Here is a 17,702-nt window from a genome sequence, read left to right as displayed (position 1 = left end):
ACAGATGAATATCTGGTTTTGACTGAACTGGTTTATGTCCAGTTAAAGCCAGAAACCAGCAGTCTGGTGTTGTCATGGCAACAGCTTTCCATTGTACCATGAGACCAGAGGAACAGGACTGGTCAATGGAACCAGTAGATCCAGATGGTTCTGTTCTGGTCACATCATGCAGAACTGATTTCACCTTTAGAAAACAATAGAAATCTTTGAAGTCTTTATTTTTTTTTATTCAGTGCTATTCTCCTCAGTATCTGACTCTCATCTGTTCATGCAAATCAGGAAACAAACCAAAAGTCAATATTTCATTTTCCTGTGTGTTTCCACGGAAACCAGAAGGCAACAGTTTGTTTTCTTTTTGTCGCTACGGTTTCCGCTCTTGACCGCTCCTCTAACAGTCACATGACTCCCGAGGAGCCGATCTGATTGGCCATCTGGCTGGGTGAGTGCGAGGCCGACTCTACCCAGAAAAAAATAAAAATCAAGAAAGACATCCAATGAAAGACGAAAACCTCAGAAGAACCACAGACCAGCTGTCTGGAGGCTTCCTCTTTTCCTTCCTTCCTTCGACATTGACCTGGTTTGCACCACTGACCAAGCTCTCCTTCTCTTTCTCTCTCTCCTGTGGCCAGACTTTTCTTTCCTAGCATCCTTTGCCAGGGGGCCCCGCCCTCGATGGGAGGGCCGTTTCGCACGCGTGCGCCAGTGGGCGGAGCCTTGTTCCTCCTCCCTCCTCAGAACACACCGTGGGATCGCCGTGACATCGCTGTGATGTCATCCCTGTGACGTCACCGTGAAGAATGCAGCAGCAGAGGAGGATCATGGGACAGTTTTTTAAGACCCCGCCCGGCGACAACGCACACCCTCCTACGGAACCTCCTCACTGGTTGCTACGGCCACACACCCCGCTAGAAACCTCCTGGCTGGTTGCTATGAGGACGCTATCCGTCCCTCTCTTCTGATTAGCGGTTTTTACGACTTGCCCTCTGTCTCCTTATTGGTCAGCGGAGCCAAGGCAGCATCCACCAATGAGGTGGCGGGAAACAGTTTGAACCAGCCAATCACCATGTTGGACAGGTCCAGATCGTCCAATAGGATCTGAGCAGCACCCATGAAGGATTTATGGTCCATCCGTCCGTAGTCGCCCCAGACGATGATCTACAGAGAGAGAGATTTTTTTTTTCAAAACTGTATCGCATTAAGCATACATACATTACCTACCTAATACATACCTAACCCTATCCCTAGATTCGAGACAGCCGAAGAGGAGGTGCATATATACAGTACGTGTGTGTGTGTGCGTGTGTGCGTGTGCGTGTGCGTGTGTGTGTGTGTGTGTGTGCGTGTGTGTGTGTGAGGGTGCGTGTGTGTGTGCGTGCATGTGTTACCTGCAGCACTTTGCCCTCAGGGTTCTCTTCAAACTGCAGCTGCTGCTGGTAGAGCGGGTCCAGAGTTTTCCTGGCCAGCCTCGTCCTCCTCTTCAGCACGCACTTCCCGTTATCCATCAGATACACCTTCACATAGGGAGCTGCAGACACACACACACACGCACACACACACGCACACGCACGCACACACACACGCACACACACACACGCACACACACACACACACACACACGCGCACACACACGCACACACACACACATACACACGCACACACACACCACGCACACACACACACGCACACACACACACACACACGCACACACACACACACACACGCACACACACACACACACACACACACACGTTACTTTCGATTAACCGACACCCTGAACCCTTGTGCCATGTTTTAATATACTTTAGGTTAACATTGCTTCCCACGAAGGATGGAAAAAAATCGCCAGATTGGCAACACCGTTGTATGCAAATTAATATGCAAATTAACTCATTGAGTGCCAATGACGACAGTTGTCGTCAATTCGAATACTAACGTAGAGTGCCAAAGACGACGATTGTCGTCAATTGCGTTTTTTGACGGTGGGACGTGGATCAATGCCCGATACATCTCCTGTACAAATATTGTAGCTTTTGGAGGTCTATAACCTATTTTACCGACCCAGTAGGTGGCGACAGTGCTCTCCAGATTACAGAAAGGTCCGGAAAACAGGAGGAAAAAGCCGTGATCAAAGAGAAACCGATGCATGCTGCAGCCAGAGCCATATAGATTGCTCTGTCTGCAGCTGAGGTTGTCTGCGAACCGCAGTCAATCCGCGCACACAACTGAGCTCCTCTGCCTCTGTCTGTCTGTCTGCATAGTTTCTTCACACGATTAGCCGCCAGAAAGGCAGCACCCGACGCCAAAAGGGCCAAACCTTTCCCTGCAGTCCGGGTTGGCATTTCCTTGTCGCGCTGGGAGCCGCCTGGCGCACACAAACGGAGCTAGACTGGGTGCGTGAGGCTGTGTAGTGTGGGGAGGAGTTTGCAGCTGAGGGGGGGAGAGGGGGGTGGGGCACGCAGGCACCACACAACGACACCACGTCACTACATCATAAAATATTATCTTCAGACTCAGTGAATGTGCTTGAAATGCTGCATTTCACAAAAGGCGGAATAACTCAGCTTCTAATTTGAAAAGTGTCTTTTCGCTCAAAACAGCCTATCTTCTCCGGCTCATAACTAAAGAACGGAAAATGGGATCAATACACTTTTTTTTGCAGATGATAGAAGAGAGTCTAATCGTTCTTTGTACGTGTTCGGTGTTTACATAGTAATATCACACAATATTCTGTGGGCCTCGAGAAATCACTGAAAACGCTCTGAAACTCTGGCACTGGGAGCGTCCGTTCTCCAAAAGTGGCTGGCACTCAATGAGTTAACCGTTTAACCGACATGCTTAACCGCTCAGAGATGTTCTCGGCAGTTAACCGTTGACATCCCTACAAGAGACAAAACTCTGGTGCTTTTTTGACAACAGCGCTGCTGTCATTCAGGACCGAAAACGCCTCCTTGCGCCAATGGGACAACAGCACAGAACCATGACAGAGAGACACACCATGACACCATGACACCATGACAGAGAGACACACCATGACACCATGACACCATGACTAGGGGTTAGGGGTGTCAAAAATAATCGATTATAAGATGCATCGCGATGCGGACGTGCACGATCCTGCATCGATTCACATATGTCAAAAATCAATTATTTAATTATTATTATTACACTTTTTTTTTAATAATCAAATAAAATATAATGGAATTACATGCAGTTGTTTATTTTAATTATGGATCATAATACAATGCAATTCCAAATGCACTTTTATTTTAAAAGTAGCCACACAGTGAGAAAAAATAAAGTGAGAAAAAATAAATCATGTATTGCGGAAAAGAGTGATGCATCGATTTAAAATGCATCGAGATGCATCGATAATCGTAATCGAATCGAATCGTGAGGCCAGTGAAGATTCACAGCCCTACTAGGGGTGGGACAAAATATAGAAAAATCGTGATACTTCCTCTTGCGATACTTTTATCTATACACTGGCACCATATCGTGATAGCATATCATGATATCAGGGCTTAAAATTCGGCGCGGGAATTGCGAGAATTGCGCATATTTTTGGAAAGATTTGTAATTTATAATGCAGGAGAAGTCCCGCAATTGTTTGCACGCCAATGTCTATTATGTTAAGCGACTGGTCGGACACATTTGACGGCGGACTGTTAGCTGAACGTTACCTCAGGCAGCAGCGTAGCGTAGCCTCCCCGCTCGGCAAGCAGCAAACCGCTTGTTGTTGTCAAAGCACTTCATACTCTCAGAGCTGGCGTAATCCATATAAAAACTAGGGGTGGGGGAAAAAATCGATTCACCTAAGTATCGCGATTTTTAATGTCACGATTTTTTGGATCGATCTTTTATTCCAGAATCGATAATCGCAAATTAAAAAAAAAAAAAAAAAAATTTTTTTTTTTTTTTTTTTTTTTTTTTTTTTTTGGGTGCTTGCAGTCAGGCCACTCACTGAACAGCAGGCCAGGCGCCGCCTACTGGTTTACTAGTGGTTTTATTACTTTATTAGTTAGTCTGAAGTAATAATTACACTTCAGGGTTAAAGTGGGTGCATCTCATTGTAAAATTGGACCCAAATCTGGCTTCAAACGGCCCAAATTTCACGCGCGTTGGCCCATATCGGCCTGGCCTGCTTGGTATCTAATGCCCGGCCTGAATTATGATCCCAGTCCGCCCCTGTTTTTAACTATATCGCCCAGCCCTACTCATGATATATAATATACAGTCTCTAGTGTATGATTCAACTTTTCCCATGTTCTAATCTAGTGTAAAAAAGCAAACAAACTGAAAAAAGAAAAGAAAAAAATAAACAAAAATCGCAATAAATCGTAATATCGAATCGCAATAATCGTAGAATCGCAATAATCGTGAATCGCAATATATATCGAATCGGCACCAAAGTATCGTGATAGTATCGAATCGGGAGATAAGTGAATCGGCACAGCCCTAATAAAAACCCCTCATGTTTTACCCGAAATGAAACGTCCAGGTTTTGTGTCGGTCGGTGGCTTCAAAAACAGCCGGCTAACATTACGGCGGCTAACCGGAGCTAACGTTAAATTGCAGGCAGGGTAAGTCCCTCTATAAACCATAATATCTGTGTCGTTTCACCTTTGATTGACAAATGCTTCCAGCTGATTAAAGAAAACACAATATTTTATGTAATACATAAAAACATCAGTGAACATCACATGTCTTTCTTTAATCAGGTGGAAACAACAGATAATGGTTTATAGTTGGACAGACTTTCCATGCCTGCCCATTCACTTCAATAGAACTCTCCCCAATGCAGAATTCAAACAGGTTTAGTTGCCAGTAACATGACAGTAAGAAAGGCAGATGTAGTGAGCAAAGATGGATGATTTAATATTCCATAGCTCTGACCAAATCTAACTGACATCACTATTGTGAACACAAAACAAAGGACACTTATGATATAATATGATATTGAGTGTTTTAGTAGTGTATCACTCACTACAAAAAAAGTAAAGGCTTTGATAGAACCAAAAGCCTATGACTGCTTAGTCTGCAGATACAACTCACTCAATGATAAAAGCCATAGTAATTTAGACTCAGGTGTGCATAAACTACAGGTCAAGAAGTTCCTTTTTAAATACAAAAATGTGAAATAATTACCGCTTATCCGACAGGAGAAGCAGATATTTGTCGGTTATAGAAGTATCGGCAGAAAAAATATCTCCCAAAGTTGATGAATCCCCCCAAAATCTATAAATCCCCCCTATCTGAAGAACATAAGGGGGGAATTGCCCCCGTTTGCAAAGTGAGTTTTAAGCCCCGTGATATTTATCCGGAAATGTGTATTTTTTGCATTCATTCATGTGTTTTTTTCTCTCTCTTCTGTAAAGATAATTTGCACAGACTGAAAAGATTTGAGTGAAGTATTCTTCCTTTAAACATTTTAAATTCACACGTGGAGTCGTGGACAAGTAGCAGTCAGTGTGTGTTAAAGAGGCACTACACAGTCTGCACTTTGTTGCTCATTGTTTCCTCTCAATTCTATGAATAAATACATCATTCTTGCTTTTTGCATTTTTAGGGGTATTTTTTCCTCTTCAGATACACAGACACACCATGATGCATCGTAGAGTAAATTTCTTGCAATTTATCGATTATTGCAGAATCTCTGTATCGTGATAGTATCGTATCGTGAGTTACTCTGTGATTCCCACCCCGATCCATGACCGGGAAGAACACAGGGCCATTTCCAAAGAGGGACTTTTGTACAGCACTTTGTAAACAGGACGTTTTACTGGAGTCATTACTGTAGTCTCCTTTAGTCCAAAATGGCGGCGGCGTAGCTCTGCTGCTGCTCGCTGCTGTTTCAATGGAATGACCTATAAGCTTTCACTTCCTGGCAATGTAAGTTCTTTGGTAGTACTCTGTGTTTTCTGTACCTGGAGTGTTCTTGTTGCCTTGTTTACCCACAAGTCCCCTGGCTCGGATCACCTCCACATCCAGACGCTCCTTCCTGAACACCATGCCGATCTGAATGTCACCTGACGGGAAGCACCGGCAGCCAATCACAATCCAGCTCCTAATTAACGTTAACGAGTTTCTACTGTTGTAATGTTATCAGATCATATCCTGTACAATAGGGTGTTATTGTCATGTTGAAAAAGTGACAACATTTCTAATTGGTGTATTCTAGCCACAGGAGTTACCCATTGGGGGCGTGGCTAGAGTCTGCCGACCAGCCAGCTGGGCGGGGCCTAATCCCTCCAGGAAGCCAGTGAATTGTTTATCAGATGCCAACTTCACTCCTGGAAATATAAGACTAGAGGGAGGGGTGAGAGAGAGAGAGAGAGAGAGAGAGAGGGGGGGGGGTGAGAGAGAGGGGGGGGGTGAGAGAGAGAGGGGGGGAGGGGTTGAGAGACAGCAAGCTTAATACTGTTTATTAAAAATGAAGAAAGAGAAAAAGAAATGGAGAGAAGAAAAATGGAAGGGGAAGAAACATGAGAATGATGAGAGGAAGATTGAACAAACAAGAAAGAGAGAAAGAAAAAGTGCTATAAAGAGACAAGCGTTAGAGGAGCAGAGAGACATACGGTCCTGGTATAAAGAGACCAGCGTTAGAGGAGCAGAGAGAAGAGAGACATACGCTCCTGGTATAAAGAGACCAGCGTTAGAGGAGCAGAGAGAAGAGAGACATACGCTCCTGGTATAAAGAGACCAGCGTTAGAGGAGCAGAGAGAAGAGAGACATACGCTCCTGGTATAAAGAGACCAGCGTTAGAGGAGCAGAGAGAAGAGAGACATACGCTCCTGGTATAAAGAGACCAGCGTTAGAGGAGAAGAGAGACATACGCTCCTGGTATAAAGAGACCAGCGTTAGAGGAGCAGAGAGAAGAGAGACATTCGCTCCTGGTATAAAGAGACCAGCGTTAGAGGAGAAGAGAGACATACGCTCCTGGTATAAAGAGACCAGCGTTAGAGGAGAAGAGAGAAGAGAGACATACGCTCCTGGTATAAAGAGACCAGCGTTAGAGGAGCAGAGAGGAGAGAGACATACGCTCCTGGTATAAAGAGACCAGCGTTAGAGGAGAAGAGAGACATACGCTCCTGGTATAAAGAGACCAGCGTTAGAGGAGCAGAGAGAAGAGAGACATACGCTCCTGGTATAAAGAGACCAGCGTTAGAGGAGCAGAGAGAAGAGAGACATACGCTCCTGGTATAAAGAAACCAGCGTTAGAGGAGCAGAGAGAAGAGAGACATACGCTCCTGGTATAAAGAGACCAGCGTTAGAGGAGAAGAGAGAAGAGAGACATACGCTCCTGGTATAAAGAGACCAGCGTTAGAGGAGCAGAGAGAAGAGAGACATACGCTCCTGGTATAAAGAGACCAGCGTTAGAGGAGCAGAGAGAAGAGAGACATACGCTCCTGGTATAAAGAGACCAGCGTTAGAGGAGCAGAGAGAAGAGAGACATATATGCTCCTGGTATAAAGAGACCAGCGTTAGAGGAGCAGAGAGGAGAGAGACATACGCTCCTGGTATAAAGAGACCAGCGTTAGAGGAGAAGAGAGAAGAGAGACATACGCTCCTGGTATAAAGAGACCAGCGTTAGAGGAGCAGAGAGGAGAGAGACATACGCTCCTGGTATAAAGAGACCAGCGTTAGAGGAGAAGAGAGACATACGCTCCTGGTATAAAGAGACCAGCGTTAGAGGAGCAGAGAGAAGAGAGACATACGCTCCTGGTATAAAGAGACCGGCGTTAGAGGAGCAGAGAGAAGAGAGACATACGCTCCTGGTATAAAGAGACCAGCGTTAGAGGAGCAGAGAGAAGAGAGACATACGCTCCTGGTATAAAGAGACCAGCGTTAGAGGAGCAGAGAGAAGAGAGACATACGCTCCTGGTATAAAGAGACCAGCGTTAGAGGAGCAGAGAGAAGAGAGACATACGCTCCTGGTATAAAGAAACCAGCGTTAGAGGAGCAGAGAGAAGAGAGACATACGCTCCTGGTATAAAGAGACCAGCGTTAGAGGAGCAGAGAGAAGAGAGACATACGCTCCTGGCTTGGGATCCTCTGCGTCGAGGTCTCGGCTCGGCTGTCTGGTGAAACGAGCCTTGAACTCCACAGCCAGGCCCGTCTCTACACTCCTCTGCACCGGGAGACGCACCACCTTCTTCTTCTTCTCCTCCTCTGGACCGCAGGATGGAGAGAGAGAATATGAACATTTCAGTATTACAGCCACCTGTCCTACACACCTGACCTACACACCTGTCCTACACACCTGTTCTACACACCTGTTCTACACACCTGTCCTACACACCTGACCTACACACCTGTCCTACACACCTGTTCTACACACCTGTTCTACACACCTGTCCTACACACCTGACCTACACACCTGTTCTACACACCTGTCCTACACACCTGACCTACACACCTGTTCTACACACCTGTCCTACACACCTGACCTACACTCCTGTTCTACGCACCTGTTCTACACACCTGTCCTACACACCTGCCCTACACACCTGTTCTACACACCTGACCTACACACCTGTTCTACACACCTGTTCTACACACCTGTCCTACACACCTATCCTACACACCTGACCTACACACCTGTTCTACACACCCGTTCTACACACCTGTTCTACACACCTGAACTACACACCGTTCCTACACACCTGACCTACACCCATGTTCTACACACCTGACCTACACACCTGTTCTACACACCGTTCCTACACACCTGACCTACACCCATGTTCTACACACCTGACCTACACACCTGTTCTACACACCTGACCTACAGACGTGATCTACACCCCTGTCCTACACCCCTGACCTAGACACCATCCGGAGAGCCTCCAAGCACAAGGAGAACTTCCAAAACTGGTTGTGTTACTGGTCAAACTGGGACTCCTCTCTGGGCTGAGCTGTGACATGCTCTGGCTCTTCTTCCCCAGTCTGACCATTCTGATCATCTTGGTGCTAGTTAGTTCTAGTAGGTTCTAGTGATTAGCAGTACGGGTTGTGGTTACTGTTAGTTCTAGTAGGTTCTGGTGATTAGCAGTACGGGTTGTTGTTAAAAATCCCAAGCTTGATTTCTGGACTTCATTTACCATAATGCATCACTCCCTCACCTGTTCCTCTTGCACCTCACCCAGCTGCTCACAATTACCTAATCACCCTGCACACTCCCTTCAAAACCTCAGTCAGTTTCACCCCCAGTTGAGAGCTGGCCTGCCACCATTTCAGCAGCACCAAACAAAGAAGCAAATGTTTGCATCTCTTTGTTAGTATTGAACCAATGAAAACCGCAAGGTGATGCCCACCAGTAAGTAGACAACTATGTACCTTTTTATGTTAACTGTGTACCTTTTTATGTTATGTTTGATTTCTTTACCTGATGTCATACATCTGAGTTATGTTTATCTTGCCTATGAACAGGCCCTGTCCGACCAGTGGAGCCACACACCAACCGGTGTGAAACCTATTTTGACCTTAATTTAGTGGATGCATAACAAATGTAAGCTTATATTCCTTTTGTTATTTTTAGTTAGTTCTGGTGGGCACATCAATGTACTAATACTTTGTTGTTTATTATTGTACAGAAATCATCCATCCGTACATCCATTCATCCATCCAATCAACCTATGCCGAACCTACTCCAAAATAAATGGTTAAACGGCCCTTGGATCCTTGTGTTTTAATGTGCACACCAGTCAGAGGCTCTCTGAACCATTTTCCTCAACCAACATCTTTGAAATCTAACTATCACACCAATCAGTCTTTTTCATGGTCCTTCGAACAGCCGGATTGAGCCTCTGACTGGATATGGATCCAAGGGCCGAACTACAGCCTGGGACGGAAGCAGGCATGAGACCAAGAAGAGAGAGGAGGCCACCACCATACCTCCAGGACTACAGAACCGAATTCTACGGCCACATGGAAGGAGCAGCAAGTCAACCCTATGCCTCCTCCAGCACAGGCATCCCCTATCACCATCACTATATCCAGCCTGGTGACCAAGACCAATACACTACCATTAGTGAAGCGCACTCCGAGCCGGCCTATGCACAGACTGTATATTAAGAAACGGGTAGAATTACGCAGTCGATGCAAACGCTCCCATGCCACGAGACTCATTCCCCTCCAGTACAGGCATCCCCTATGTCTACTCCATTACAGTCATCCCCTACGTCTACTCCATCACAGGCATCCCCTATGCCTCCTCCAGTACAGGCATCCCCTGCATCGTCGCTAATACAGGCGTTCCCTACGCCTCCTCCAGAACAGATGCCTCTTCCATTTCAGCCCCCACTGCATCATGCCTATGTGCCTCCTCCACTCCAGGTGCACCCGGCACTACCCCCTTTGCAGCAAGCCTATGTGCCTCCTCCACTCCATGTACCTCCAGCCCATTCCCCATTACAGCAGGCCTATATGCCTCCTCCACTCCATGTACCTCCAGCGCTCCCCCCCATTGCAGCATGCCTATGCGGCTCCTCCAATGCAGGTGCATCCAGCCCAGCCTGCCTATCCACCCCAGCCTGCCTATCCACCCCAGCCTGCCTATCCACCCCAGCCTGCCTATCCACCCCAGCCTGCCTTTCCACCCCAGCCTGCCTTTCCACATCAGCCTGTTTTTCCACCTCAACTTGCTCCTCTTCCCCCCGTTGACCTGTTGTATCCCTACCATCAAGCACAACTCCCCGCAGCTCCAGTATGGCCACCACAAGCAATCAACTACGCCCGACCCAGATTTTCTCGTCTAGAAGCCCCTTCATTTCCCAACTTCACCCACGACGACCCCCATGAGTTCGCCATGCTAAAAATGGCACTCAAGAATCTCCTACCCCCTGAAGAACCAGAAACCTACAAATATCACATCTTACTAGACCACCTTCATCTGAGCACGGCCCGTCACATAGCACTTTCCTACGCCTATGACCCATTCCCTTATACCACAGCTTTAGCAGCACTAGACCAACAATACGGCCAACCCCATCATTTAGCACTGGGAGAGATACAGGCCATATTAAACCTCCCTAAGGTCCCTCCCGGGAATGCCGACAGCTTCAATAGATTTGCGGTAAGGGTCAGATCAATGGTGGGTATGCTGCAGTCACTAGGACAGCACGGGGCGGCAGAACTGGCATGTGCATCACATGTACACCGCTTGCTAAGCAAATTACCAGCTGAATTCGTGGCTAACTTTGCACGCCGTGTCCATACTGTTCACCCAGATGGACATTACAATCTAATTGATTTTTCTGCATGGCTTCAAGGAGAAGCACAGTGCCAAGCCCTAGCAGCCCAGGTCGCCAACCTCCAAACAGGCACCTCCCAATCCCCAAGAAGTGAGTACAACCCAAGACCAACTACCATACTCCACAGCACCACTGAAGCGACCCAAGGCACGTTTCCTAAAGACAAAGCCAGACCAAGACACAGGTTCCCATGTCCCTACTGCAAGTGCACTGATCATTACCTGACTTTCTGTGAAAACTTGAGATCCCTGAGTACAGATGAAGTAGCCAAATGGATTAAAGAGCAAAGAAGATGCTGGAGATGTGGGAGGCTACATATGGCAGCAACCTGTGACCTGAAGAAACCTTGCCCTAAATGCAATGGGAAGCATTTGGGTATTCTGCATGAGGTGAACCAACAACCCCCTACATCCAAGGTGCTTTACATGAACCCACAAAGTAAGTCCCCCAACATTCTCCTTAAAGTAGTTAAAGTTAAATTAATCCATGGAAATCGAACCCTTGAAACTTATGCTATCCTAGATGATGGCTCAGAGCGCACCATCTTGCTGCCTTCAGCCGCTGAGTACCTCGGTCTAAAAGGGGCGGCCGAGAAACTTCACCTGCGCACCATCAGTCAAGAAACAGAGTCCATGCAGGGCAGGTCAGTCACCCTAAAAATTTCTGGAGCAGCCAACTCAAAATATACTATTGAAGGGGCGTTCACATCAGATCGACTCTCACTAGTAGAGCAGACATACCCCGTCCATAAGCTGAAGCAACGCTATCATCATTTATATGGTGTACCTGTGGAAGCATTTTCCAATGTACAGCCCCAGATCCTCATTGGGTCTGATAACTCCCACCTTATTACTCCTGTTGAACCTGTTCGTTTCCCATCTGGGTCGCAAAGGGGACCCGTAGCAGTACACACTAAACTCGGCTGGGCCCTCCAAGGGCCTATGTTCCTAGCTGGACGACAAGACAACCCACATTGTCTATTCACATCCACATCGAGCTGTTATAATGATCTAAAGTGTGATGTGGATACATTGCAAAAGGTGGATATCCTTCCCTATAGGAATGAGGTGGATGGAACCAAACACCAAGCTCCCCCAGTCCAGGGTTTCCCCACACCTCCTCTGGTCCAGGTGCCCCCTCCAGTCAAGGTACCCTCTGCCCCCCCCTCAGGTCCAGGCACCCCCCATGCCGCCTTCAGTCAAAGTGGCCCCTGCACAACCCGCAGTCATCCTCTACCCCAGGAGGCAAGAGTCCATACCACAGAAGTTGCCACCAAAAGTAAGTGGGACTTTCAACCGGAAGCCACCTTATAACTCTCGTGGTAATGGACACCACTTTAACTCACCACACCACACCCAAAGCTTGAGATTCAAGAACAATTCAAATACTCCATATTTGAAGGGGCGGCTGTTAAAAATCCCAAGCTTGATTTCTGGACTTCATTTACCATAATGCATCACTCCCTCACCTGTTCCTCTTGCACCTCACCCAGCTGCTCACAATTACCTAATCACCCTGCACACTCCCTTCAAAACCTCAGTCAGTTTCACCCCCAGTTGAGAGCTGGCCTGCCACCATTTCAGCAGCACCAAACAAAGAAGCAAATGTTTGCATCTCTTTGTTAGTATTGAACCAATGAAAACCGCAAGGTGATGCCCACCAGTAAGTAGACAACTATGTACCTTTTTATGTTAACTGTGTACCTTTTTATGTTATGTTTGATTTCTTTACCTGATGTCATACATCTGAGTTATGTTTATCTTGCCTATGAACAGGCCCTGTCCGACCAGTGGAGCCACACACCAACCGGTGTGAAACCTATTTTGACCTTAATTTAGTGGATGCATAACAAATGTAAGCTTATATTCCTTTTGTTATTTTTAGTTAGTTCTGGTGGGCACATCAATGTACTAATACTTTGTTGTTTATTATTGTACAGAAATCATCCATCCGTACATCCATTCATCCATCCAATCAACCTATGCCGAACCTACTCCAAAATAAATGGTTAAACGGCCCTTGGATCCTTGTGTTTTAATGTGCACACCAGTCAGAGGCTCTCTGATCCACAAACCATTTTCCTCAACCAACATCTTTGAAATCTAACTATCACACCAATCACAGTCTTTTTCAGGTTGTGGTTCCTGTTAGTTCTAGTAGGTTCTAGTGATTAGCAGTACTGGTTGTGGTTACTGTTAGTTCTAGTAGGTTCTAGTGATTAGCAGTACTGGTTGTGGTTACTGTTAGTTCTAGTAGGTTCTAGTGATTAGCAGTACTGGTTGTGGTTACTGTTAGTTCTAGTAGGTTCTAGTGATTAGCAGTACGGGTTGTGGTTACTGTTAGTTCTAGTAGGTTCTGGTGATTAGCAGTACTGGTTGTGGTTCCTGGACAAACTGGCACTCACCCTCTGGGTTGAGCTGCGAGGCGCTCTGGCTCTTCTTGCCCAACCCGACCATTCCCATCATTTTGGCGCCGAAGCTGGAGCGTCTCTTCTTTTCGTCGTCGTCGTCGTCGTTCCTCCCCAGCGAGCAGATCTCCCCCCCCACGCTGGACGACTTGGTGATGGGAGCTCCAGGCCCCCCCGGTGCCCTGGAGCGGAAGGGGGGCACAAAGTCATCAGTCAGCAGGAGGAGATGGGGGGGAAGAGAGGGAGAGAGGGAGGGAGGGAGGATCCTGTACGAAGTTTGTCTACACTACAGTTTCTTACTTCGGAGGTTCAGGCTCCTCCTCCGATACTTCGTCACCCGAAAATGATGCGCTCTTCTTTAGTATAGCTCTGCCCTCTGCTGCCCCCTCTACCTCCTGTGTTCCCTCTGACCCTGCCGTCACCAGTTCTGCTGAACTGCAGTCGACCAATGGGACAACAGCAAAGGAGGCATGCAGACAGACAGAAACAAGTAACAGAACTATGAAGATCAGAACATGCTAAGATAAACAAGAACATGGATAACCAAGAACATAAAAATGAATACGCAAAATCAAATAAGAACATGCTAACATACATAGGAAAATGCTAAAGTAAATAACATGCTAAAGCAGGGGTTCCCAAACTTAAGAATGTCGGGGCTAAAGTAAACAACATGCTAAAGTAATCAGCATGCTAAAGTAAACATGCTTAAATAAACAACATGCTGCATGTAGGAGTAACTACCAACATGCTAAAGTAACTAAACATCATGCTAATGGAAACTAGCAGCATGCTAACATAAACAACATGCTTAAAGTAAACATACATGTAAATGAAAACAGACTTTAAGAGAAAAAGAAGAATATAATCTAACAGACATGTTCATATTTGCGTGTTTTGTCAACACTTAGTTGGACCAATGAAATCCCTGATTGACCAGGAAGTGTCATTTCTGTCCACCAAAGTTTGTCGATTCAGCTTTTGCCCATATACGGTCATGGTGGTGGGTGTGTCCAGAAAGGAATCCCCGGACCTGGTTGGCAGTTAAGTTCAGGTGTGCAGAGAGAGAAACTGTAAATGGTGATGATTTGAACAATTGCCCACCTGCTGTTGCGTGCCGGCCGGGCATCAGACGCATTGGACATGGCAGACACATCGCTTGCATCACTGTCTGACGACTTAAACGACAAGCTGTCTTTCATCTGGAGAGAGAGACACACACAGAGAGAGAGACAATTTAAACAACAAGCTGTCTTTCATCTGGAGAGAGACACACAGAGAGAGAGAGAGAGTAGAAGAGTGGTAGAGACACTCAGACGTATAAATAAACAGTCTAAGAATGCATTCAAGACAACTCGGAGCACAACTTTCAATTAGGATTTTTTCCGACCTCTGGAATGGTTGTGTTCACGCTGTTTTGAACTTGGAGACAATAGACGATTGGAGTAATGAAAACATACACAGCTAATTTGATTGGTACAATAGCTGTTGAATTCAACATATTGCTATAATCAGCAAAATCTAAACAATACAAGCACATATTGCATAATTACACCTCAAATTAGGTCAACAAACACTTTGATGACATCAACTCGGACAAACCAGAGCTCAAAATGAAACCTGTAATTCCGACCTCGACGGCCATTCAATTAATTTTTTACAAGTCGGAGCCCATTTTTTCCTGCTTTCCGAGTTGTCTTGAACAGAGTATTACAACCCAGACCAGATGTATGACATCATATATACAGTATAAATATGTATCTATGATATATAATGTCATATAGTGTGGCGGCATACTGTCAGTATTAATATGGAAACGTGTTTATGTCAAGATTCATGTGGAGAGAAGGACGACTCTTACCTTGGATGGATCCTTCATGCCAGCTGGGGAAAGAGAGGGAGAGGAGAGAGAGCGAGTGGGGAGCAGAGTTAGCTTATTACCAGGCTGAGTGATGTCACAGTTTTGGTTCGCAGAGTTAGTGATGTCATTGGATGGGCAGCAGGATCAGTGATGTCATACAGTAGTTGTCGTCTTCCCAGCAGGGTTAGGTCTGGTAAAACATTTTAACCTGCAGCTTTCGTAAGGCAGCTAGAAATAAGGTGGATAGAGAGCCAGAGTCACGCCCATTTCCGAGTTAGACATACGAACCAAGGGATTCCATCCGTCATTTATTTTTCCACAGACATTTCGTAAAATGCTTATAAAAATAGTTTTTAACCAAACGATTCAGCTATATTCAGAACCAGGAGAGACCATTATATTTACCTTTACATTCCCATTAAAAAAAATAGTTTTGGTCTGACTGAAAGGTCTCCCTGATTCTAAATATAGCTGAAACACAGGGAACATATACGTACACTGGCCACCAAGGCAACAACGGGGCTTATGGGAAATGTAGTCTTAACTTATTGAGTGCCAAGGACGAGTATGTTCGTCAATTGGTTTAGTAACGTAGAGTGCCAAGGACGAGTATGTTCGTCAATTGCGTTTTTTGACGGTGGGACGTGTATCAAAGCCAGATCCATCTCCTGTGAAAGTATGGTGGCTGTTGAATGTGTAAAAGCTATTTTAGGGACCCATTAGGTGGCGACAGTGCTCTCCAGATTAGAGAAAGGCGAGGAAAAAAGAGAGAAGAAGTCATGGGGAAACGGAAATCGCATCGATATGCATGAAGCATAACGTTAGCTGTGCCTGTGAACAGCAGTCATCTGCTGCCACAATTGAGCTCCTCCGTGTCCGCTGCGATAGCCCCTCCATATGATTTAGTTGCTGACACCAGCGTCTTTCTGAAAAGTTACATTATTCTCAGCTGGGAGCCGGCGACAGGCTGTGAAAAAGCGGGGGGATGCAGCGCACTTTTCAGTGCAGAGCAAACGCACTCGCAGCAGAGCCCCAGAGACACTCCTCCCACGGAGGAGGAGGAGGAGGGGGGTGGGGCACGCAGGGCACTACAGCATACAACCATTGACAGTAAACAATCTATTATACTATCAATGCAGTAAACACAGACCCAGGCAGCAGCAGGCTCGATAGACAGAGAGACAGGCAAACAAGCTAGAATAGGCTATCTGATGCCCACCAGCAGTAAATCAAGACCAGCAAGAAGGTGTAGGGTCTGCGCACGCAGGGGCCAGCGCTGCTGGTTGCAGCTAAAAAATATTATTTGGCCAAACAAAATTCCTTTGTTTTCACTCTTTTATTGAAGGAAATTATTTTTGAGGTGTCATTACATCAGAAAATATTAGCTCCAGAGTCAATGATGTGCTTGAAATGCTTCCTTTCACAAAAGGCTGAATACAGTGGTAGACGGATCAATAAGCGTGCCTTACCGCAAGCTGTGTATTGACGCGCGGCGGCATTAAAACTTTGAGGTGTAGTTGCACCGTTGACCACCAGGTGTCATCTGTGAGCATCCTTGAGATCAAGTGTTGAATGTGACACAATAGGGCGCGCCGGGAAGAAAACAAAAGGTAATTACGGCAGCTAAATAGGCCCCAATATAGCGTTAGAATAAAATAAAAATGTAGGCTATCATGCAAAAAGTAGCCTGTAATTAGGGATGCACCGATCGATCGGCACGTGACCGGAAATGGCCGATTTTCACGTGATCGGCCTCGATCGGTGATCTGCGCCGGTCACTCTAAATAGCCGATTCTGTGAGCCGATTTTCACATGACGTGCGCGCACCCCAAAGCACCGAGACAGGCACCCAGCCACCACACCACACACGCCAGCATACCTTCCTCGTTGTGGATTTTTTTCACCGTCAGTGAAGTAGACAAATCTCGCAGTTTGTCACACATGCAAGTCGAAAATAAGCCGTGGAGACAGAGATGCGGCCGAGTCCCGCTTGGCTGGAGTCAAGTCTGAGCGGCTCGCTTCACCTCACTGGCCCCCCTCTCTCTGCTCTCTCTACCCGGGAAGCAGTGCTGCTGCACCCGGCCACAGTGCACAGCCGACTTGGCGAGGTGAACGCGAGCATTGTGTCCACCATTCTCCGACCTGCCTTTTCCATTCCACATCAGCGCTGGTGCCTCAGCCT

General features: G+C 46.5%; 1 protein-coding gene across 1 annotated transcript in view; it reads right to left on the bottom strand.

Moving 5' to 3' along the window:
- Positions 1-968: 968 nt before the first annotated feature.
- LOC310784827 (regulating synaptic membrane exocytosis protein 2-like) overlaps positions 969-17,702 on the bottom strand; it is a gene marked incomplete at its 5' end in the record, with an annotated part of 108,190 nt that continues 91,456 nt past the window's right edge. The window contains 9 exons of the mRNA XM_083645866.1: positions 969-1,155; positions 1,386-1,525; positions 5,925-6,026; positions 6,192-6,304; positions 8,034-8,169; positions 13,657-13,841; positions 13,960-14,094; positions 14,764-14,861; positions 15,521-15,543. Of these exons, the coding sequence (XP_083501992.1) occupies positions 970-1,155; positions 1,386-1,525; positions 5,925-6,026; positions 6,192-6,304; positions 8,034-8,169; positions 13,657-13,841; positions 13,960-14,094; positions 14,764-14,861; positions 15,521-15,543 (1,118 nt within the window). The 3' untranslated portion in view covers position 969. The remainder of the gene's footprint in view (positions 1,156-1,385; positions 1,526-5,924; positions 6,027-6,191; positions 6,305-8,033; positions 8,170-13,656; positions 13,842-13,959; positions 14,095-14,763; positions 14,862-15,520; positions 15,544-17,702) is intronic.

This window comes from Poromitra crassiceps (assembly GCF_964638095.1).
Source record: "Poromitra crassiceps genome assembly, chromosome: 11".
NCBI classification, from domain to species: Eukaryota; Metazoa; Chordata; class Actinopteri; order Beryciformes; family Melamphaidae; genus Poromitra; species Poromitra crassiceps.
Note: the sequence above shows the minus strand (reverse complement) of the source record. Positions and strands in the feature narration are given on the sequence as shown.